This window comes from Sturnus vulgaris, chromosome Z, assembly GCF_052056855.1.
Source record: "Sturnus vulgaris isolate bStuVul1 chromosome Z, bStuVul1.hap1, whole genome shotgun sequence".
NCBI classification, from domain to species: domain Eukaryota; kingdom Metazoa; phylum Chordata; class Aves; order Passeriformes; family Sturnidae; genus Sturnus; species Sturnus vulgaris.
This window is the reverse complement of record NC_142283.1, coordinates 4,438,023-4,462,014: the sequence shown is the minus strand read 5'-3', so window position 1 is coordinate 4,462,014 and position 23,992 is coordinate 4,438,023. Positions and strand designations below refer to the sequence as shown.

Here is a 23,992-nt window from a genome sequence, read left to right as displayed (position 1 = left end):
AGGCTCTGTGCCAGCCTGGCAGCTGACAGCCTTGTGGCTCTTGTCTCCTCCCCAACGGTGCTAAGCTTGGCTTTGTGAATGTCCCCAGTTCCTGTCTTTTATCTTATCTTCATCAGGGAACAGTTCAGGGCCCCACTCCAAAGGCCTATTCAGGATATGGTGGTATTCTGTTCAGCTGTTGTATTTCAGTTCTAAACATCCTTCAAGAAAATGCTGAAGTCAAAAATTGTAATATTTCAATCTCTGACACATGGTTTGAAAGAAATCTTCCAGATGATTTGAGGTTTGAGAAAATGTATTTATTTACAATCCTACTCTATAATCCTCTATAATCCTTGTCTACAATCCTACTCTGCAATCCTAGTCTTCAATCCTACTCTTCAATTCTACTCTTCAATCCTACTCTGCAATCCTACTCTTCAATCCTAGTCTTCAATCCTACTCTGCAATCCTACTCTTCAATTCTACTCTTCAATTCTACTCTTCAATTCTACTCTTCAATCCTACTCTTCAATCCTACTCTTCAATTCTACTCTTCAATCCTACTCTTCAATCCTACTCTTCAATTCTACTCTTCAATTCTACTCTTCAATCCTACTCTTCAATCCTACTCTTCAATCCTACTCTGCAATCCTACTCTACAATTTTAAACTGGTGGTGGAGCACATGGTCCAGATGTAATTATGGCAGTTGTTTCTCCATCATCCTCTTCTTCATGGAAACGATCAGTGGCACCAGGCAGGAAGTAGGCTCGACTGATGCTACAAATGGATGCTGCCCACCGGAAAATAAAAACAACAAAATAAAAACATCAGCAACAAAAAACAATGAATCAAGATTTCCAAGCTCAGTGCCTCACAGGCTCAATCAGGATTGCTCTGGTTCACAGAAAGATGCAGAAAGAGAACCAACAGGGCCATCTGCACCTCAACCTTCATGTGCAGGACCTTGCCATCACAGACAAACCTGGCCCAGAATCCCACCCATCTCTTTATTCTGGTGTCTTCATCTTGCTGGGGACCTTGCCCTGCCAGGGCTCTGGAAATGGTGTTTTCTATCCTTGGAGTTTCTTCCTTTCAGGAAACTCCAAAGACTCACATGGGTGCCTCTCTTTGAAAGACAGGCATCACGCTAATTTCCACAGGGAGACACAGCAGTGTCTACCTTTCCATGCCCTGCCCCTCCTGTGCTGGATGGCACCTTCCTTCCTTCCTTGCCAGCAGGGACAGCCGAGTGGCACTGGGTCCTGCAGTTCCCTCTCTGCCACACAAGCTGGCAGTAACCCTGGGGCAGGTCCTGTCTGCTTGACCATGCCAGGCAGCAGATGGGGCTGGGACAAGTCCCTCTCAGCTGTCCCTGTTTGTGTGGCAGAAACCTCTGAGAGTGGGGTGGGGGCACAAACCAGGGCTCCTCAGAGGCTCACAGTGAGCCTGCCACAGCCCCTCCTTCCCACAGCCAAATCTCTGAGTGCTCAGCCAGGACTGGCTTCCTTGGGTTCTTCTATCAACATTTCACACCTCTGGATCCAGAATTGCTCTACTACAATTCTTTTGCCATTAGATAAAACTGTCCACACCACCAAATTACAAAACAGGGCGACAGAAACCGTCAGAGAACAGAGCACCTCTCCTCTGAGGACAAACTGAGAGACCTGGAGTTATTCAGCCTGGGGAAGAATAGGCCCCAGGGAGACTTTATTGACACTTGCCAGAACTTCAGTGGGGGCTTCTGAGGGAGTGTGGGACACCTTTTTTAATATGCCCAGTTACAGTAGGATGTGGGCTAATATTTTTAACCAAAAAGGGGATTGAGTCAGAGTAGGTCTAAGGAAGAACTTGTTTACTGGGAGCATAGTGCAACATGGGCAAAAATTGCCTTGAGAGCTGGTAGTTGCCCATGCCTGGAACCATCCCAGATCAGGTGGGACAGGGCTCTGAGCAACCTGATCTCCTTCAAGATGTCCCTGCTCATTGCAGGCCACTTGGACCAGATGACCTTTGCACCTCCCTGCCAGCCCAGCCCAGTCTAGGATTCCTCACCATTTTCATTTGAAAAGCACAAGATTGGAGGTGAGGAGGAGGGGCCTGATCTGATGCCTTGGCCTCCAGTGGAGGAGGAGCCCATCCCACGGACACTCTTTCACCTGCAGCCCCTTTGCATTTTACCTGCAGGAGCTCCTTGGCAGACCAGCGCCGAGCCTCGTCTGTCTGCAGGCAGCAGCTCAGGAAGTCCCGCAGCAAAGGCGAGAAGAGGTTGGGCTGCCGCAGCTTTGGTCTCCCTCCTGTGGCTATCAGGAGTTGAGGCTGGAGAAAAAGGAAACACGAGGCTCAGCCTGCTCCTTTCACATCTGTCACTGCTCTCCCAGATGCCTTTGTTTAACCTGCACTCTGCACTGGCAGTTTCTGCCCTGGCAGAGAGGCTGAGATGACTTTGCTGTACCAACAAAACACCCAAACCCCAAAGCAGCCACAGCTTTTCCAACATGCAGGGGATCTCACCGTGGCAGCTGATCTCATTGACTGACCTAGTTAGTGAAAACTACATCAGCAAAAGCACATTTGGTTCCCTGAGGATTCACATGACCTTAACAGGCATTTTGGTAGAGGGACTTGACTATATGAACTAACTCTACAATTTCCAAAGGTAATTACAGGAAGGGCATCTCTGCAGTGCTTGTTGGTCCCTTAAGCAGAGCTGCCATAAAACAAAACTCATCAAGCTTGTTGTCCACTTCTTGGTTAAAAAAAGGAGAAAGCTAGCAGAATTGTTTGTTTTGCTTTGGTGGTTTTTGTTTTTCCTTTTTCCTTTTCCTTTTCCGTTTTCCTTTTCTCTTTTTCTTTTTCTTTTTCTTTTTCTTTTTCTTTTTCTTTTTCTTTTTCTTTTTCTTTTTCTTTTTCTTTTTCTTTTTCTTTTTCTTTTTCTTTTTCTTTTTCTTTTTCTTTTTCTTTTTCTTTTTTTTTTCCTTTATTCTTTTTCCTCTATTTTTCTATAAAATTTAATCTAGGAAGATTCAACCTCCAATTTAAGGATATTTAAAACATATCTAAACATTTCACTGAAAAATTCACTTCCTTCAGTAACACAGTTCCAACAGTGTTCAAAAAGCAAATGAGAAATGTCAGGCATGGCTGGAGGCCCAAATGGCACGTTGCTGAAATGGTTACCTGCCACTTCCCTTCTGAGGTCACCAAAAGTACAGCAGATACTGATGAGCTGCAGGGATATTTTTAGAAAGGACCTTGGTTGAAGTGGTGCCAGCAGATGGCAATGGGATTTTGTCCAGTGGCACACAGAACATGGGACAGGTGAGAAAGACAGTGGGATCAGTAAGTATTTGCACCTCACCCAGACAGGAGTTTGGTTCCAGTGAGGCACTTCTCCTTCCACCATTTCAATGCCCACGATTCCAAGAGACCAAATATCCACTTTGGGGCCATATGGCTGCCCCATCACAACTTCAGGTGCCATCCACCCAGAAGCGCCAGCCACTGAGTTCTGTCTACTCTGCTCAGGGGTGAACTGAGCAAAGAGGCCAAAATCAGCTGTGGACAAAACAACACACCATGAAAGCCAGCTCTAATTAGGAAACCAAGCCAAAGAATTCCCCACTCTCACTCTAAGAATGAGCTGTTGATGAATCTCCTGGAGAACTGGCCATGCTCAGTTTCCTTAGGGCTTTAGACAAGGTAGTAGGGAATTGGCCACTTCCAAGAAAACCCAGGATTTTAAACGCTGCTCAGAGCAGTGGCCTTTATTCCCCTGAAGGTTTATATTGTATCTCCCTCCCTCTGGAAGGGACACACACAGACCAATGCCACTCTTGACTGCTTGTGCTTCCCTATCATACCTCTGTGCATGTTGTAGCTGTGCCTTCAGCTCAAAGCAGGGGCCCCTGCACTCCCACCAGCAGCATTTTTGGGGAGCTGGCAGTCACTCAAAGCAGCCCCACACCCCACATCCCTAGAACTCTGCCCCTGACCAAGAATATACTGACCCAGCTTAACAGAGCCATCGGTTCTCAGAAGGATGTTGCTGCTCTTCACATTTTGATGGATCACGTCATTTACATGAAGAAAATCCAGTCCTTGCAGGCACTGGGAAGAAAAACAGAAACGGGAGGGCAAACATTAGTGATGTGAGGTCATCATACAAGAAAGGAAACAGCTCTAAATTATTCCCTTTCCAGGGAATGGGGAGTAATGGCAGAACACAGTGCCAGTGAGAGGAAGAGCTTGCTGCTCCAACACCAGCAGAGCAGGACCTTTCTAAGGAAAGGCATGTCAGCTTTTGGAAGAGCAACAGAAACTGCTGTTGTAGACTGTGCCCTGCAAACCAGCCAGAATGACTGCTGCTGCAGTGGATGTGCTCAGAATTCAAGAGCATTTTGGGTGCACTACTATCCTCTTCAGCTGAGGACTGTGAGAAATGAGTCTCTCTTTTTTCTTTGCTGTTTGTTTCAAATCCTGCCACCACCACCTTTGTTTTTACAGATTAAGAATGCAGTGCAGACAGGCTCGAGGTAAACATTTAGAGAGGCAGGGTGGAGAACAGCAAATACAAATACAAGAGACATAGAGAGAATACAAAAGCAGGAGATCAGAGTACAGGAATAGAGGACAGTGATTTCTGGGGCACTGGCACACAGTTGACTTGAGATGCTTTTACTTCCCCATAGCATACCAGCAACACAGAAACAAAGCTTGGCACATGAAATCTCTGCAGTTCTGAGCCCCAGTTTCCCAAACTATCCTGACCAAGCCCTCGGAAGCACAGGTGGGATCTCTGACCTCCCGACTGACAGCTGCCATTTCATCCTCAGACAGGTACATCTTGCTGATGGCATCTCTCAGAGTGCCTCCATCCATGTACTCCATCACCAGCCAGAATTGCTTATCCACAAGGTAGCTGAAAGAAGGAAACAAGGCTGTGGATATGAACGTGCATGGCTGTGTTGCTGTTTGGAAAAGACAAGCGTCCTTGTTGTTCCCGGGTCTCTTTGTGATGAGGACACAATGAAAGGAATAGACATTCCCTCTAGGCTGTGCAGTGTTTCCAACCTGTGCAGACTCAAGGAGAATGACACATCTGCGATAAATAGATGTGTTAGATGGCCATCAAGCAAAAAATCTGCTTTAGTAACAGATAAAAACCCTGTCACACTGTGTGTTTCTGGAAAAAAAGCACCGTGTCCGTGGCATGCACAGCAATGGAAAAGAGTGGACACAATCTAAGGGAAATCCTTGTTAGTTTACCTGCATGCAAGAAGGTACTTGAAGTAAATCAAGCCCCACAACAACATGAAGGCAGTGAATTTATTGTCTATTGACTTAGTAAGATACAGTTGATCCAGGTTTTGAACAATTTGCACACTACATGTGCCACGGAAGACTCATTCAGACAAGATGCACTCTCTTCCCATCCATTGAGGATGAGCAGAACAATACTAATTTATTAATAATTAACAGCTCTATTTTCTGCCAGGGACCAATGTGGGTTTTTATCCTGCGTGTTTGCAGTATGTAAACAAACAGTCATGGGACAAAAGCACAACAACTCACCTGTCTAAATAGTTGACCAGGTTGGGATTCCTATTCTTCTTCATGACCATGAGTTCATTGATGGTTATTTCTTTACTTGTCATTCCTTGAAGATTTATTTTCTTTATGGCCACCTAAAATGACATTGAAAATCAGTAACTTCAGAAGCTGGTGGCACAAAACCACAGAGCACACATCGAGTGAGTGCTTTTGCAATGACACAGCTGAGCTGAGCCAAAGTGCCTTGTGATTAGACATTGGAGTAATTAGGAACTGACATTTCAACAGCCCATTTCTCTGCTCCCTTGGGGGCCAGTTACAGGACACATGGCCATTGATGTTTTGCCTTGTCCATTTGGTAACAAAGATGTCTGACCACACAGTAACAAAGCTCTGCCCACACTCTCTGCTGCTCTGTCTGGGATTCAGAAGTAATCTGTGCCTTGGTACTCTCTGGATACATCCTGGGCTCTAAGCTGGGCTTGAGGTTTTCAGGGACACCTCACACATGTCTCCCTACACGCAGTTCCCAAGTGCAGCACTGCAGGGGGCTAAGGAGCTACCAGGAACATTCAGATGCATTTGCTGGCAGCCAGAAATGAGAATACAGCTCTGAAGCTGTAGCCCCAAAGAGCAGGGAGATGCTCTAAGGCACCACCTTTGTTTTAGCAATTGAGAGCGAGTGAGCACGTCCCTCTCTGAAAGGAACCGCTGCCCTCCTCGCCTTCCTTCTGGCAGCTGAGAAGGACAAAGACTGTCCCAAAGGCAATTTCCAGGCTGGCACCAGTCTGTGCTTCTTGTGCCTTTGCTGCACAGCTCTACCCAAAGCTCCAGCCACAGCTCACACCAGAGGGGAAAGCCCTCAAGAGCTGCAGCAGAGTCTGCAGGGGCTGTTGACATTCACCTCTCTTCCTCTGGTCTTGTCGAATGCCCTGCAAACCTCTCCAAAAGTCCTAGAAACAAAACAAAGCAAAGAAAGGAGAAGCCATTTAGAATTTGGAGTGAAAGCCAAGCAGGCGATCAGTCCTGTCAGTGCCTAAAACCTGCAGGATGTGGGATGGGAATACCAGAAGACAACTGATACGTTTTCCTCTCAGGTGTGGAGGCACTGAGCCAGCTCCTGGAGTGTTGGGATTTACTGCCTCAGCTCAAAAAGAGAGCTTATTATCTAATCTCGAGCTTCAATTTCTAAACTGTGCTGTTCTTATCCTGACCATGGAGTATTTCATTCAGCAAACTCTTGGAAAGAACTGTTCCTGGGAACAGTTATCTCACAGCTTTCATAGGAGGTAGGTTGCTATTTCAGGCAAGCAAGATCCTTCTCCTTTCATTAGTGTGGCTCTAGGATTTGGAGGTATTCAAAAATGCTAAGGAAATTAGCACAGAGCTGTCCCACACTTGAGAGACAAGGAGATCTTCCAGGTCCTGTTCCTTGTTGCTGGCAAGACCTTGCCAGCATGGAGATGTCTTTGGCATTGCCTTCTGACCACGTTCACAAAGTCTGACCAGTAATGAGAGATGGGACAATCTAACCTCAGTGTCTGAATATGTTTGCAGCTTGCTTGACTTCACACTTGATAGACATTCTACCAGCAAATCACCTGGCCCATGTTTATGTAAAAGTAACTGTGGTTGGACTCACCCGCTGCCAATATTTTCCAGTTCAGTGTATTTTGTCACAGGATTTTCCATGGTCACTATTTTCCCTGAGGGAAACAAAATGCAATATACTCACTTGAAAGCAGAGATCCCAACTTCCAGAAGATCAAAAAGGCAGCCCCCTGTCTGGGTCTCTGAACCCTTTGTGCTTGGCTGGGTAACAAAAACAACAACCAGACAGACAGCTCTGCAGCACAGATGGCCAGCACAGAGAGCGATTTTTTCACAGCAGTTCCTATAAGGATTCCTAAATGTCCCTGTGACACCAGGCTCAGGAGGAATATTTGGTACAGCTATGCTGACACATGCACACAACACACTGTCCCTCAAATACACAGGACGTACTCAGTAGCTGCAGGTACTTCTCCTCAGTCTCCTGTCGCTGAGCAGCAGCTGTGTCAGTGCTGGAGATGAACAGTCTGCCCAGGCTCCACTTCTCAGGCTGGGGAACAAAGGCTCCTTTAGACAACGCTGCTGCTGCAGCAGGTTCAGTAACAGAGCCTGTGTAGATCTGAGACAAGTAATGAGTTTATCTCAGAACGGTGGCTGGCAGAGATTACTTCGAGATCCCTTTTCAAATGCAAGCCCTCAGGAAGATGTTTTCAGCCACATGCATGGCTCTTAAAATGGATTATTTGCATGTCCACTTCTCCAACTGGATGGGTCAAAACCAAAGGCTGGTTTTACTCAAGTTCATGGCCAGATTCATGTTCCATTTTCATGTTTTCTGAAGGATAACTGCCACAATGATCATTCCACTTCCTCCCTATGGATTCCTTTCCCCTCTAATGGCTGCAGACACACTTCTTCAAATGTTCTACCTCCTTCCACTGAGATCTCTTTTCCTCCACCATCTTTGGGACGTGCCCAACCTGCAGCATCTCCGGCTGGGACAGCTCCTGTGCCTCACACCGACCACGGGGCTTTTTGTTTCCAGTCCTTTGCTGGAAGTCTTTGCAGGCTGGCAGGTGAGATGTCAACACTTCCACCTCAAGTTAAACAGAACAAAGCAGTCAGAGACTACAGCTTGTCCCTGTCAGCCAAGAGTCATCAACTGTGAGGAAAGGGAGAGAACAGGGCTACAGACAGCTTGTTTCAATCCTCCATCTGGGTCACCATGTCCCACTGTAAAAATACCTCAAGAACAAGGAACACAGTAACCCTACAGAAGGATTGCACCCAGAGGCATCACCCCACCCCCTGCTACTCTACAGTGGAAAGGCAAGAAGGGCAGAAACCACCAGTTTGGTGACTGCACTGGCTATTGCTGTTTCACTCACTTGATTTTGTCCAGCCTCAAGCATGGGATTATGTTTCTCTCTGATCATTTTTGTTTCTTCCTCCAGCCTCTTCACTCTTGCCTTCATCCTAGCCTCAGTTTCCTGCAGCTCTGTGTGCAGCTGATCCTTGAGGTTCCGTAAAAAGCAAGAGAAATATTTCTTGAATGGAGGGTCTGCCACTCTTGCACTCACCGGGTTTTGTTGATTGTCTCTCTGCTGATGGAGATTCATCTCCTCCTGGATGCTTCTCTTGTCCTCCTTGTTCCTCCTCTTTACTGCCATGGTGGCAATCTGAGGTTTGGGCAGCTCTCCTTGTGGCTCTATCTTGATGTTCTGTACACACAAATGCAGAGCAAATCACAGGGAGCTGTCACCAGGCTCAGCTTTTTCCTCTTTCAGCCTCAAAATCAAATTCATTCCGCCACTTCTTTCTGTTTTCATACCCACCTCTGCTTCCATTGTAACCCTCCCATCCCTGATCTCTGCAGATTACAAGGCTCTGTGCTTCCAGTGCCTGTGGCACTCCTGGCCTCCTCAGTCCCAAGAGCTCTGTTTTATGTCCCTGTTCCTGCCCTTCACTCTGTCACCTGCTTGAGCCAGACTTACCTGGACATTCTCCTCTAGCTCTTCCACCTGCTGCCTGAGCTGCTCTTCCTGCTCTCGGGCTGGGCACAGCTCTCCCTGAGTCTGCCCTGGCACCTCTGATAAAGCAATCTGCTCATGCTCTTGCTCCAGAAGGGCCTGCACAGAAAGCAAGAGAAGGTGGGTTTCAACTTCCCATACAACATTTGTGGGCCAAGTCTCTGAGACTGATGGGCTCACACGTTCCCAAAGCACTGTGCTGCTGCTCCCCTGGCTCATTCTCTGCCCATGGGGAGGCACAGATTCCAAAGTGACACTGGCAGTACAGTCAGGGTCCATCTGGGACTGAAGCTCCAACAGCCTCTCAGGCAGCTGACAGGGAAGGTGTGGCATTTCTCAAGGCTCTGCTGAGGGCCTCCCTCCACTTCTGCTCTGTCCCCTTTGTCTTTCCATGGTGACTGACACCCAGCCCTGTCCCACAGCTCCATCCTGGCTCTGCAGGTGGCTTCCAGTGTGGGCTCACTCCTTGTGACAGACACTTCTGGAGTTCATGTTCTCTTCAGGCCTGCACCACCATTCCTGCCTTTCTGACATCTACTCTCTTGTTAGAAATCCTGCTCAATCAGGAGAGAAGGATGCATGCACAGATCCTCTGATGGAGGTCAGAGAGCTTCCACAGCCACCTCAGTATATGGAGGAGGATCAAGGTGTTTATTCTTCCTCTCTTGTCAACTGAGAATTCAGACCAGCAGTAACAGAGACCTTCTTAAGGCCCCATCAACAAATGAACTTAGACACCCTTAGGGATGTCATTGAAGAAAATCATGTGTCATGTACTGCATGTATGACAAGAGTCACCAAACATCACCTGAAGCATGGAATTGTTCCATGTCACCAGGACAGGGAGAATTTAAAGAATAAACTGGGGGCTTCAGGGTAGAAGAGGCTGGAGGAGGAAAACAACTCTGAGGGGAAAAAAACAACCATTTCTGGAGGGGAAACATCTCTGCCTGCTCGGGATCAGTTAACATGTCTCTGCTCTTCTCCCCCTGAAGGGATGCCTGTAGGGGAGATTTGCAACTCCAACTGCCTCTGACCAGAGCCAGGAAGAATCAATTATGGAAATATTACATAGGTAGATTGATAGCTAGACAGATAGATAGATCTCATTTATGTAATTTCTCTTACTATAATTTCTGTTATGACACACATCAACACCAATGCAACCAATGCCCCCATCAGCAGCAATCCTGAACTTGCTCGCCTGTTGCATCAATAAACCAAACTCCTGGGGAATCTGGAGCATGTAGGTCATTATGGAATGAGATCAAACCCAAAGAACTGCACTGGGAACTGCACTCTTTCTGCATCTGTGTTAGGGCAAGTTCTTCTCTTTGTAACAAGCACACTGATGGTGCCAAAGTGGCTGTAATCAGAAATTAAGCCCAGCCCCTCCCAGCTCATTTGATCTCTGAGAAGCAACCAGAATTCAAGGTTTTGATTTCCTGCTAAATTCCCAAATCTAGTCCTGATTGTATTATTGGACAATTGCTGATCCCCAAGGCTGCCAAAAGATAAGAGTGGTGGTAACATGAAAGTGATGTGCAAGATCAAACTGGCTGGCCTGGCATCAGAAAATCTCCTTGTGCTCCAACGTCCCTGCCCCAAACTACATCTTCTTGTGCAGGAAATCTTGAGCAAAAGCACCTTTGCTTGCTAGAGGAAGAAAATAAACAGGTCTTCACCTTCTAGCAGACCAACAACAAACCCAATGATCAAATTGTCACCTACTCCAGCATCTAAAGCATCTGGATGCACTGTGGGGATCCTTGGCACAGAAACGGCCCTTGTGGGGAGCACTGTCACCTAGGCATTCATGGAAGTGTGCCTAGAAGGTCCCTCATGAGTCTCCCTTTCCCCAGGCTGTAGCTCCCTCAGCACCTCCTCACTGGCCTTGTGCTCCCACCCCTCCCCAGCTCCCTTGCCCTTCTGCGCACACGCTCCAGCCCCTCAAGCTCTTTCTGCTTCACAGCTGCCCACATGTGGACACAGCACTCCAGCTGCCGCTGCAGCCCTGCCCAGCACAGGCCACACCTCACTGCCCTGCTCCTGCTGCCCCACGATTGCTGACACAGGCCAGCACGGCCTTGGCCTTCTTGGCCACCTGGGCACACGCTGCCGCATCTTCAGCTGCTCTTGACAGGCACTCGTGCCTCCTTTTGTCCACCTTCCATATTTGACTTCAGATGCAGCATCCGGAATTCCAAGATACCTCTCCTCTTCTTAGCAACACAGGACACTAGTCCAAGTCTTTCAACTCTTCCCCCTCTGCAGGCACCAATGGCATTTTCATATGCAGTTATCAAGAACAGAATAGACCACACAATAGAAAGCATCAACAGACGCATGTAGCCTCTGGTTTTTGCCCCAGCAATGGGTCCACAACTATGCAGTTTTTGTCTTTTGCCACACGGGACATGTGCAGGCCCATAAGGATCCACGGACACACAATCATCTCTTTGCAGCTTCTCTAAAATAAGCCAGCTCACACTGCACACTGCTACTGACCACTCTGCCTGAAGAGGCAAAAGAGCAACCTGGCAATAAAGGCACCAAATCTCTGACTGCCACCTGCCACTCCACAATGTGTCTCTGAAATACTGCCACATAAGCAGAGCCAAGAAGCTCGTGGCGACAAAGCGCCCCAAAGAGCCTGTGAGGTCAGATCAAGCATTTCTGTGCCTCTTGCTCCTCGGCCACCCTGTGGAGTGGCACAGGTCTCTCCAGACCGCCGTGTCCCCTACGTATCCAAGGTGGCTGAGCTCAGTGCCTTGGACATGCTCCCTCCTCTGGGGCTGGGGAGCCTTCATGCTTCACGCCGGCCCCTAGCAGAATCCCAGCAAGCTGGGGCCTAAAGACGACACAGCAAAGCCCATTCTCCAGCTCTCACGGCTTTGCAGGGCAATTCCTAACTCCTGACAGGACTGCAGCACTCAGCAACCTGAGCCACCAAAGGCAGGTCCTGGCTGGACAGAAGCTTGCAGCTCTGTCTTGCACTAAAGACAGCAGCAGCCACAACTGGCACTTACCGGCTCGCAATATTCAGCTTCTGCTGTGACCACACTTGCAGGTTTGTGGCCGTTTTGCTCGTCTTTGGCCTCATCTCCAGGAGCAGAGGGAGCCAGAGGAGAGTCTGCTCTTGGCTCAGGGTTCTGTGGAGAGAGAGAAGCATGAGGGACAGGCCATTACCTATCATTTATATACTTAATTCTGTGCAGCTCTACAACCTGATCTACAAAGGCAAAATCATCAACTGTCATCGCAGTGCAATTCTAAGTTCACTCTGACTAAATTCAGATGGGCTGGTTCAACAGAACTGCATATGGCTCTGAATTCAATATTCCACCCTGGTTACTATCAGCAAGCAACAGCCTCTCTGAAAACTGAGCTTTCAGTTCTTTAAAGCTGTGACATGGAAAATTAGGAAATAGCCAGTAATGCCTTTGCTATTGCTGCTTCAGACATGGAAATGGATTTTTTTACAGCCCACCCAGCTGGCCCTCCACCCTCTACTGCCACAGGCCAAGCTCACTGCTTTCTCCTCGTTTCTTACACAACAGCAACATCAAATGTTCCTTTCTCACTCACCTCCCATTGGGCACCTCTGAATACACGTCTCAGGTGACCTGTAGTGGGCAGGGAAAATGAAACAGATTCCTTGAGACAACTGCCTGGGCTGATCAATCCCACAAAACAAGGCAACCCTAATACAGAGCATTTTCTGTTTCACTACAGGGGCCCAGGAGACACAGCTCTTGTGCACTGCCAGCAAGAGAACAGGACAATATTCTTGGCTGTGACTGCGCTTTGGCCTGTTTTGCCAGCAAATTCATACAAATTGGATCACTATAATGAAAACAGTTCTTTAACACTCAATGCTCCTTTTCTGCCCGACACATAAAGCAGCCTTTTTTATCCTCTCCTTCAGACAATGTTTTTTTAAATTGGTTCTATGCACTAATTCTCATTAACTTGCTGGAAAGACTTGCCCAGAAAAGCTTCCCCAAGATCCCTCTGAACTGTGGAAGTTCCAGTGGCAGTGAAACAGCACAGCAGCAGCTCCAGGGTTCGGGAGCAGACATTCATTGCTTTGCAGTTTGCACTTCATTGTAAAGGGAATCACTATTTTAACACTTCAGAAAGGCTCAAGTTAGGCAGGCAAATCCTTTCACGACAAAATTTAGAATAAAGAAGCTTTCTCTGAATTCTTGGAAGAGCTGCAGAAATTTTAGAAGGCTTTCTGAGAAGGCCTCCCAGTTTGCATTTTCAAAGTTGTCCCGCTTGATCCAGCAAAGTGAGGAAATGTCAGACTCTGCTGCCACAGACTCTCCCGTGGAGGGAATTCAACCCCTGTAGGTTCCCGTGCAAATGCTGCCCACAGACCCCTGGCTACAAAAACCCTGTTTTTAGCGGAATGTGTTGACAGGAGCTTTCCCAAAGCAGTGGCATCCCAATGCTCTTTCTGTTTCAAAATCAACTCAATTACTAAGAAAGAGCAGGAAGATATACAAAAACCAGGTTAGGTTACACTCAAGGGAAATCTCTACTTACGTGCCAGGTGTGTCAGGTAATAGCCGGAATAACCAATGCCATAAACAGTGCAAACTGCAGCAGCGAGTTGCTCCATGACTGTAGCACTGCTGTGCAAGTTTGCAGACTGTGCTGCAATGCAAGAAAAAACAAGGCTCCTGTCACTGTGCAGCTGCCCACTGACAGACGCCTCAAGCAGGAGGATGCTCCTGCACTGAGCAAGCCCAAGAGCTGCTCTGACACTGAGGCCTTCTGTGCCCCAAGGCAACCTTCTGATGTCACCACTACAACGTGGCAACCATGCCCTGACATCACAAAGCAAACGTTCTGCATTGGGCTCTGAATTTATGCAAAGCAGCCCAACCTTCCTTACATCAAACATAAAATAGCCTGGGAAGTTCTCTGTCACAAAGTAGCACAAACTCCCCTGGTGGGCCAAACCCTGTTGTTCAAGGGATCCAAGAGTAATTCCAAGAGTGTCCCAAGCACCTACAGCCTGTACCCCAACTCAGCACTCAGATGGGACCAAAGCAAAGGAAAGCAGACCAATAAAATTTCCATAAGCATTGGACAGAACTAGGAGAGAAGGCACTGTTGGCATAAGAGCTGAAATAAATCCTAGCAAAGTTCTCCACATATTTGCACATATATTGGACATGCATTCCAGCTACCTTCTTAACAGAACCACTCTCTTATTCTCAAGGCAAAGACAGCCACTTGCATACAATAATCACTGAAATGGCTAATACAGGATTAAGCACTGAGAACACACTGAGAGAACACAAATTGCCTGCCAAAACCCTCCTGCTCCTTTCCAAATCAGTTGACTATTCAAGCCCAACCCTCAGGCACATCCCCATATTCCCTCTCTCCCAGCAGCTCAGAGCTGCATTGCACAGTGCTTGCTGTGCTGCAGAGAGCACAAAGCAGGCTGGCCTGGTGCCCCTGAATATTTCTGCAAAGCACTCTGCATTTCACACCTTTGCTGTGGCTCCGTGCACAAGTCCAGGATTGCAGGCGCTTCCTCGCAGGGCTGTGTGAGGCACTGTCTCCTGCAGCTGTGACCTGACAAGCTGTCCCTGCCTCCCGCTGGCCTCGGTTCCCCTGGCACAAGTGCCGTGCCTGAAGGACGCTGCCCTGTGCTGGAGCCTGCGGAGCAGCCCGGCTCCCTGCCCCTGTGCCCAGAGTGCTGCACACACTGCTGACCTTGCCCAGGAGTTACAGGGCAGCCGGCCCAAGAGGGGCAATGCTCAGCCAGGGCACCAGCCCTGGGCTGCTCTTTGCCTTTCTCTCCTGCTGGCCACACTCCAGGGGGCCAATGCCACCAGTCTGTGCTGTGCCCAGCACGGCTGCGCTTCCCCTGGGGCCCAGCCAGCTGCCAGCTTGGCTCTGAGAGCAGAGGATTCGCCCGGTGCCAGGAGGAGGCACCCAGGGCCGGGCTGCTGCCTCTTGCAGCTCCAAGGGCCTCCTTCCAGCCTGCCTCTGCCCAGGCTCAGGCTGCTCGGGGCTCTGCCAGGGCTCTGCTGGGGCTCCACCCTGGGCAAGGCTGGGCTCACTCTCCCCTCACAGTCACTGACAGCTCTGCACCACATCCTGGAGACCTTTCAGAGCAGCCTCACTGATCTTTCTGCTTTCTCAGTTGAGCCAAACTCTCCTCCAGCCAAAGAGATTGCACTTAGGGATGCAAATCCAAGTGGCAGGAACGCAAATGCTCTTGAGTCACAGCTGAAGGCTGTCACCGTTGAGATTTAAAAGATACGACACTCCGTAGTTCACACAGCAACAGCCAATATTACCGAGTGCAGTTCCTTTTTAGAAGATGTTAAAAACCCTCCGTGGCTGGTCTCCTAATTGGCTGAATTTGGTTACCACCCAGCTCATTGGCCAGTAGCTGCCTGTGTCCATGCTTGCCAGGGATTGCTGGCGTTGTTTGAATTTAAATGTCCCAGCTTTCAAATGCCTTCTTCCTAGGGATGTTGACCTCTTTTCCCTAATGGCATAGACTGGTGGAATTCTAATTAGGGTATCTATGACTGTGAAGCCTCCAGGCCAGATTTTAGCCATCATAGAAGGTCTGCATCTGCATGGGATGGCTTGGCTGCCCCCTCCTCCTTTGGTTTTGCCTGCAAATGCCATTGCCTTTTCTGCCTCAAATAGAAGCACCGTGGCTGGGCAAAAACAAGCCAGTGGGCCATATTCCAAAGGCAGTGTGATCTGGAGAGGATAAACGAAGAAGAGCCTTCCCTACTCAGAAACCATGCCAAAGAAGCCATAAGTGTGACTTAGCAGCATTAAAAACAACTGGCAATCCAGAAGGAAATGTTGTCTTTTCTGAAAGACTCAAAAGGAGGGGAATCTTCCAAATGAGTTGCACTTTGAGAAACTTTATTTATTTATTAACCTATTCTATAATCCTACTCTATAATCCTAATCTACAATTCTACTCAACAATCCTATTCTATGCTAGATGCACAGGTAATGTTTCAATGTGATTTTTAAATTCTTGTCTACTTCTTCTTCCTCTTCATTGAAATGATGAGTGGTGCCAGGGTTGACACTAGCTTGGCTGATGTTACAAATGGATGCTGTCCACAGGGAAAAAAAAAAATCAAAACAAACAATGAATCATGACTTTCAAGGCTCAGTGCTTCACAGGCTCAGTCAGGATTGCTCTGGTTCACAGAAAGATGCAGAAAGAGAACCAACAGGGCCATCTGCACCTCAACCTTCCTGTGCAAGACCTTGCCATCACAGGCAAACCTGGCCCAGAATCCCACTCATCTCTTTATTCTGGTGTCTTCATCTTGCTGGGGACTTTGTCCTGCCAGGGCTCTGGAAATGGTGCTTTCTGTCCTTGGGGTTTCTTCCTTTCAGGAAACTCCAAAGACTCACATGGGTGCCTCTCTTTGAAAGACAGGCATCACGCTAATTTCCACAGGGAGACACAGCAGTGTCTACCTTTCCATGCCCTGCCCCTTCTGTGCTGGATGGCACCTTCCTTCCTTCCTTGCCAGCAGGGACAGCCGAGTGGCACTGGGTCCTGCAGTTCCCTCTCTGCCACACAAGCTGGCAGTAACCCTGGGGCAGGTCCTGTCTGCTTGACCATGCCAGGCAGCAGATGGGGCTGGGACAAGTCCCTCTCAGCTGTCCCTGTTTGTGTGGCAGAAACCTCTGAGAGTGGGGTGGGGGCACAAACCAGGGCCCCTCAGAGGCTCACAGTGAGCCTGCCACAGCCCCTCCTTCCCACAGCCAAATCTCTGAGTGCTCAGCCAGGACTGGCTTCCTTGGGTTCTTCCATCACCATTTCACACCTCTGGATCCAGCATTGCTCTACTTCAATTCTTGTGCCATTACATAAAACTGTCCACACCATCAAATTACAAAACAGGGCAAAAGAAAGAGTCAGAGGAGAGAGCACCTCTCTTCTGAGGACAAACTGAGAGACCTGGAGTTATTCAGCCTGGGGAAGAATAGGCCCCAGGGAGAATTTATTGACACTTTCCAAAACTTCAGTGGGGCTTCTGAGGGAGTATGGGACACCTTTTTAATTATGTCCAGTTGCAATAGGATGTGGGCTAACATTTTTAACCAAAAAGAGGATTGAGTCAGAGTACCTCTAAGAATGAACTTATTTACTAGGAGCACGGTGCAACAGTGGCACAGGTTGCCCTGAGAGCTGGTAGTTGCCCATGCCTGGAACCATCCCAGATCAGGTGGGACAGGGCTCTGAGCAACCTGATCTCCTTCAAGATGTCCCTGATCATTGCAGGCCACTTGGACCAGATGACCTTTGCACCTCCCTACCAGCCCAGCCCAGTCTAGGATTCCTCACCATTTTCATTTGAAAAGCACAAGATTGGAGGTGAGGAGGAAGGGGGGCCTGATCTGATGCCTTGGCCTCCAGTGGAGGAGGAGCCCATCCCACGGACACTCTTTCACCTGCAGCCCCTTTGCATTTTACCTGCAGGAGCTCCTTGGCAGACCAGCGCCGAGCCTCGTCTGTCTGCAGGCAGCAGCTCAGGAAGTCCCGCAGCAAAGGCGAGAAGAGGTTGGGCTGCCCCAGCTTTGGTCTCCCTCCTGTGGCTGTCGGGAGTTGAGGCTGGAGAAAAAGGAAACACGAGGCTCAGCCTGCTCCTTTCACATCTGTCACTGCTCTCCCAGATGCCATTGTTTAACCTGCACTCTGCACTGGCAGTTTCTGCCCTGGCAGAGAGGCTGAGATGACTTTGCTGTACCAACAAATCACCCAAACCCCAAAGCAGCCACAGCTTTTCCAACATGCAGGGGATCTTGCCTTGGCAGCTGATCTCATTGACTGACCTAGTTAGTAGAAACTACATCAGCAAAAACATGTTTGCTTCTTTGAGGATTTGCACCAGCTTGATAGGCTATTTGGAAGAGGGACTTTGCTATATTAACTAACTCTTATTTCCAAGAATTATTACATGAAAGGCTTCTCTGCAGTGCTTGCTGGTCCCTTAAGCACAGCTGCCATAATCCAGAACTCATCAAGCTTTTTGTCCCGTTCTTGAAAAGAATGGTAATTGGAAGAAAAGAAAGGAAATCCATCAGGTATTCCTCAGGTAAGACAACGAACAGTTGGAATTTCATATTCAACACAGACACATAAAGATGCATGCACCAAGTATTGGGATGAAAATGCCTGTTTGGGCACACAAAGAGGAAACGGCTGCAGCTCTGTTTCTCAGCAGTCTGCAAGTTTCAGCTTCTTTATGTGGCAAAAGGAAACCTTTTCATGGGTGTGATGGGTTGACTTGGGAAGAAGAAACTCAGAAGTTCTCTCTGAGGGAGCTTCCTCTGTGGGGGTTGGGACACCTTCAACAGCCCATGGGAGAAAGTTAGTTCGCTCCTTGAAAACACATTTCAAAGGAGGTAATCCGGAACTTGGTTTTTTGTCTTTCCTGTAGCTGAGCAGGTGACACCAACCCGAGCTTCCCCCCCGTCCCCCATGCCGGGGAGAGGCTCGGGAGGCCGCTTGGGCCCCGTTTGCAAACGAGGGGAGCCGATGGCCGGGAGGAGGAGAGGCTCGTTGATGAGACCTTCACGGCTTCCTCCTCCACGGGCCCGCGGCTCTGAGGGGGGCCCGGCTCCTGCTGCTGGCTCGGAGCAGTTTCTGAAGGGCCAGGCCTGCCCAGCCCCCGCACGGCCTGGGGGAGGCAGCCGGGCCTGTCTGGGAGCAGGGGTGGCCATGGGCAGGGTGGGGCTGCAGCCCAGCCCCAGAAAGGCTGAGTGACACCTCAGCCACCCTCACCCAGCACGGCCTGGGCCTGGCCCAACTCTTGGAGTTGTGTTAAACTTTAACTCTTTACTGCTCAGATAAGATTTGCAAAGCCTCCGGCCTTCCTTTGAATATGAAAGGGAATAAGAAGATTTCTGAAGTCAGTGAAGCAAGAGCAAAGTTTTTTTAGATGGAAGAAGAATGAGGAGATGCTGTCAAGATGGCTGAAAATCCTTTTGTAAGACTGTAGGGATGAAGTGATGTACTGAATATCCCTAAAAACCATGGAGAAAGACATGGGGGGATGGAAATGTTCCATTTGATAGATGATTTGACCAAAAAGTACCTGTGTTAAGAATCTTTTCCCTCGAGGAAAGAAGGGGATCTCGGTTTTCTGAGGATGAAGCATGAATAGAAAAAAAAGAAATGGAGAGACCCTTTGCTGTGGAACATTTCATTCTTAAAAGTAATACCCCATGAAATAAACATGGCCCACATCTACAGCTTTGGGAAGGCTATGGAGTTGGGAGGAGCGTCACGATTGCAGGTCAGGGCGGATGCAAATCGTGAAAATGAAACCACGAGAGGACTGTTTTCTTCCTTCTTGTGGAAAAATCCCTACAGCTTTCATCAAAAAGAGGCTTCTCTCTCTGGAAGTGAATTGAAAAAGACTAAATTAGGGACTGACCGAAGTAGTTGTTTTATGTTTGTTTTGTTGTTATGAAGATTGGGAGAGGGAAGGAAGGAGTGGTGTGGAAAGAAAATCTTATTCTGAATTTGGGTTTTTCTCCCCCTTTGTTTGTGTAGTTAATATTTATTTTTTTTTATACTCTTAAGTTTTAGGCCTGCCTTGCTCTTTTGCTCCTGGTTCTGTCTCACAACAGAAAAATGAGTTTATTTAAATTAGTAAATCAAAACGAAGACAGTGTGTTTGGTTGGTTGGTTGGTATTTAAGGAAATGATATCAGCCTTTTACTATTTTACGGTAACAGAATTATCTTACGGTCGATCAACATTTAGCTCATATTTATTCACTTAACTGAATCTTCAGGGTTATAGTTATCACTATAGTGGTCACAAATACTGCACTGAGAACTAAATTTGGGTTTTTTCTTCCAGTTTCTGAATACCTGTACTAATGATAAAAATCCTGTACTAATGATAAAAATGTCCTGCAGGTACCTATATATATATATATATATATATAAAATATATATATGTACCTATATTATATATATAATAATAATAGATTTCTTTGCTGTGAGTGTACATAACATTTTGAAGTTATTCACCAGGGACTGTGTCATCAACTGTTTTCCAGTGGGAAAAAATCCTGCTCTCTTCAACAGTAGCTGAGAGATTATATCTCTTAAAATGAACATTGAGACATTCAATTAGAAGGAAGAGAAAAATGACTGTTTTGAGGAAATTATTTATGTAATTGTTTATCTTAGACATCTGAAGCAGAATGTCAGCAGCTAACAGATCCTAATAAAAATGGAAATCATCTGAAATAAGCCAGTCAAGACATAACCAAATAACCAACCAACCAATCAAGCAAGCAAAGAACCCACAAATAGACGAACTGAAGACACTGAGATATCTGAAGCTGTTTTCAGAGCATTGCCAGCTGTTCCTGTCTAGTTGGTGGCCTCTGGTGACCCTTCCAGGTCTGTCTCCACGGCTATGGCTGCTCCTGCTTCTCAGAATTAATTTTGATTTCTTATTTTAGGCAGGGTTTCTGATCTGCTGATCCTCACTCCGTTTGATTTCTGCTTTGTCCTAATCCATCTCTCTCTCATTGAGGGGAGGGACCTTGCACAGGCAGCTGTGTCAAAAGCCTTACAGGATTCCAGGTAAGTCAGCAGGCAGCTTGGACACATCTTCCAGGATAACCATGCGGTGCACAGCACCCACTTTCCCAGAAGCTCTTCCACCATCACGGCTGCAGCAGGATTTCCTGTGTGAGGAAATGCTGCCAAAATGGTCCTGGGGCTCCAGGGTCCCTCAGTGGTGGGCTGTGGGCATCAAGCAAAGACATTAGAAAGGGGAGAAAGCAGAACCTAGGGACTTTTTCAGAGAAAGAGAATTTATTTACTTTTTCTTGGCTAAAGGGTTCCTGGAGTCTCACTCGTGCCACCATCAGGGTGGGCTCTTGCTGGGCTAAAGAGAATCCTGGGATCTGGGGGCTCTCCTCTTTTGGGCGTGCTGGGAATCCCTGAGACAGTGGTCCCTGCCCTGGCCAGGAGCAGAGGGGCTGCAGATGCTGCCCTGGGCAGACGGATCTGCCACTGCTGCCTGCCCTGGCTCCTCTCAGAGTGGGGCTTGTCCCACTCTGCAGGGTCAGGTATGGGCTGGGGACAGCTGTGACTCCCTTGGAGGCCGGCTGTGACATTCCAGCTTCCTGCTCCATGTTGAAGCTTGCAGGGCCAGTGGCAGGAGTCCTCTCCTGGCAGCTAGAGCAGCTGGAGATGCTGGAGCTGGTGCTGGCCACAGGCCCGTTGTCCTCTGCCGTGATGGAAGTGCAGCAGGCTCGGGGCCTACTCGCGCAATGGCGCTGACGGTGCCGTGCACCAGGCTGAGGAGAGGCTGCAGCGCCTCCACCAAGGCCTCTGCATGCGGACCACGGGCACAAAGGCTGTGCAGGATGGAGGCCTCTGCAGCCTCTGCCCTCCACCCATAGATTTCTGCCAGCCTCTGGCACAGCCAGGGCCGCACAGGATCCAGGAGGTGCTGCTGTTGTTGGAACAGTCTTGCCCACACCTCGGGCAGCAGGCCGGCCACAGGCTCTGATCCTGCATCCCCCTGCTCAGTTGGGGACAGTGTTCCCTGTGGAGAAGATGGAGGAGACATGACAGGGCCATGGGGGCTATTTTCTGCAAGGTGGAGGGGAGCTCTCCCTGCCTGGCTGTTGGTCTCTGGTGACTCTGCATGGGGAGCTGATGGGAAATTGTATGTAATCCTGTCCACCCCGCTCAGAAAACCTGACACTCTCTAGTGGATTGCTGCAGAGTGGGCACGAGGGATTTCTCTTTGCCCACTGCTGGATGCAGCCCAGGCAGAACTGGTGGTCACACAGCAGAAGCCATGTCATTCTGAGTGTCCTGGCAGATGGGGCAGCTCCACTCTGTCCCCATGGCTTGGCAAGGGTCTTTTTCTCCTATCTCTGGAAGCAAGGCTTCTCTCTCTCTGTTCAAGCCTCTCACCAGATCACAGCTTCTCAGCATCCACACACTCCAGCATGAGAACCTTTTTCTCATGGGCTGCAGGTGAATTCTGCATCCCCTCCCCCACCTAATGAATTACAGAGAAATTGTTTGTTGTATTATAGTCCTCACCACGGCTTGCGGGAGAATTTCAGCTCGGACATTCAGAGCGCCTTCTCTCCCCCCCCCCTCTTTTGCACTGACCTTAGTGTTACCATGTTGCTCTTTTCACGTGTTTCCACCTTTTCCTTTTCTCAGGAAAGAATTTCCTTTTTTCAGGAGAGAATTGGTGTTCGTAAGTTCATTTGTTCTCAAGTTCTATCAATTGAAACAGCTTTTAAAGATTTCTGCAGAACTGTAAGGTTGATCTTGTCCAGGCTCCACATCGGGGAATCACTCGTCATGCTTCTGGCTGTTGGTCACATCATCACCACAGGCATGGCACAAGCTTTCACCAGCTTTTTTTTACCAGCTTTTCTAAGTGGCTTAGCAGTGTGCCTATTCTCAGAGCAAGGCAGTGATTGGTGTTACCAGGCAGGGAGAAAGATTTTAACAGCTCCTCACAGAAATATCACTTCCATGGCTAGCTTCTTCCCCACCTCACCAAAAACTAACCCCTGCAAAACCAACAAAACTGGACACTAGTGCTCCTGGGGCTGGGGAACTTGGAAGCTTGGAGAAAACTTGACAAACTTGTGTGGAGACATTTAAAAATCTAACATGGCTTCATACCTAGACACACAGCTAAAGGCCAGATATTTATCTGTTCTTTTTAACTGAGAAAGAAGTCACAGGTGATGAGTCTCTATACCACATTTGTGGGGTCCTGCCTTGGAGCTCCCAATTTTGATGGAAGTTACTTACTTGGCCCCACTGGCTTCCCTCTCCTGCCACCTTCTACATCTTCCCACATTCTTTTGTAACTTTCTCCTTCTCTTTCCTTATGACCATCCCAACCCCATCTCTGTGGCTCACAGATGTGCCCAGAGGAGCTCCAGGGGTAAGGCACAGGCCCCACATGTTTTTTTGAGATGCCCTAGCAGTGAAGCAGCAGGCTGAGCTGTGTGCAGCAGGTTTGGTACAGGAACAGGCATTCTTGGATTTAGTCAGAAGCATCAGTGGCCACAGGTCTGATTTCCTTTGCTTTAGTCCCATCTCAGTGGTCAGTTGCAGTACAGGCTGTAGGTGCTTGGGGCACTGCAACGTATGAACGATACACAGTCCCCAGACATGGCATATCCAGAAATATTTATTAGAAGAGTATACAGCTTGTGTAATATTTTCACTATCTGGATAGAATAGCGTGAGCCTGGATGGCCAATAACATAAATGTTCAGATGTCTGCTAACCAATAATATACATGATTGATTCCCTGTTAGCAACATCAAGGTTTTTTTCCCTAAGACAAGTGCTTGTATAACAATTTCTGCAAACTACTGTGCTTCTGCTACTTGTTGCATTTTAGAAACTTTGTTACATCCATTCAGTCTTCACTGAATAGCTTTCTTTGCACTCTTCTTACAAATTCTCTTTGTTTTCTGTCTCCAAGTTATTCTTGGATCCCTTGAACAACAGGGTTTGGCCCACCAGGCGAGTTTGTGCTACTTTGTGACAGAGGAGAACTTCCCCGGCTATTTTGTGTTTGCTGTAAGGAATGTTGGGCTGCTTTGCATAAATTCAGAGCCCAATGCAGAACGTTTGCTTTGTGATGTCAGGGCATGGTTGCCACGTTGTAGTGGTGACATCAGAAGGTTGCCTTGGGGCACGGAAGGCCTCAGTGTCAGAGCCGCCCTTGGGCGTGCTCAGCGCAGGAGCATCCTCCTGTTCATCTGAGGGCAACTGCACAATGACAAGAGACTTGTTTTCTCTTGTGTTCCAAACTTGCACAGCAATGCTACA

The 23,992-nt window shown here is 48.2% G+C and overlaps 1 protein-coding gene across 1 annotated transcript; it reads right to left on the bottom strand.

The window, feature by feature from the left end:
- Nucleotides 1-330: 330 nt before the first annotated feature.
- On the bottom strand, nucleotides 331-13,745 carry LOC148219594 (serine/threonine-protein kinase PAK 3-like). Its single transcript, XM_088156355.1, has 14 exons — nucleotides 13,670-13,745; nucleotides 12,148-12,236; nucleotides 9,083-9,217; nucleotides 8,465-8,809; nucleotides 8,018-8,185; nucleotides 7,542-7,707; nucleotides 7,180-7,243; nucleotides 6,442-6,490; nucleotides 5,559-5,671; nucleotides 4,788-4,905; nucleotides 3,995-4,094; nucleotides 3,346-3,542; nucleotides 2,166-2,303; nucleotides 331-774 (listed from the first exon to the last, which is right to left on the bottom strand). The coding sequence occupies exons 1-14, from the start codon at nucleotides 13,743-13,745 to the stop codon at nucleotides 682-684; spliced, it is 1,851 nt and encodes a 616-aa protein (XP_088012481.1). The 3' UTR covers nucleotides 331-681.
- Between the last annotated feature and the right edge of the window lie 10,247 nt (nucleotides 13,746-23,992).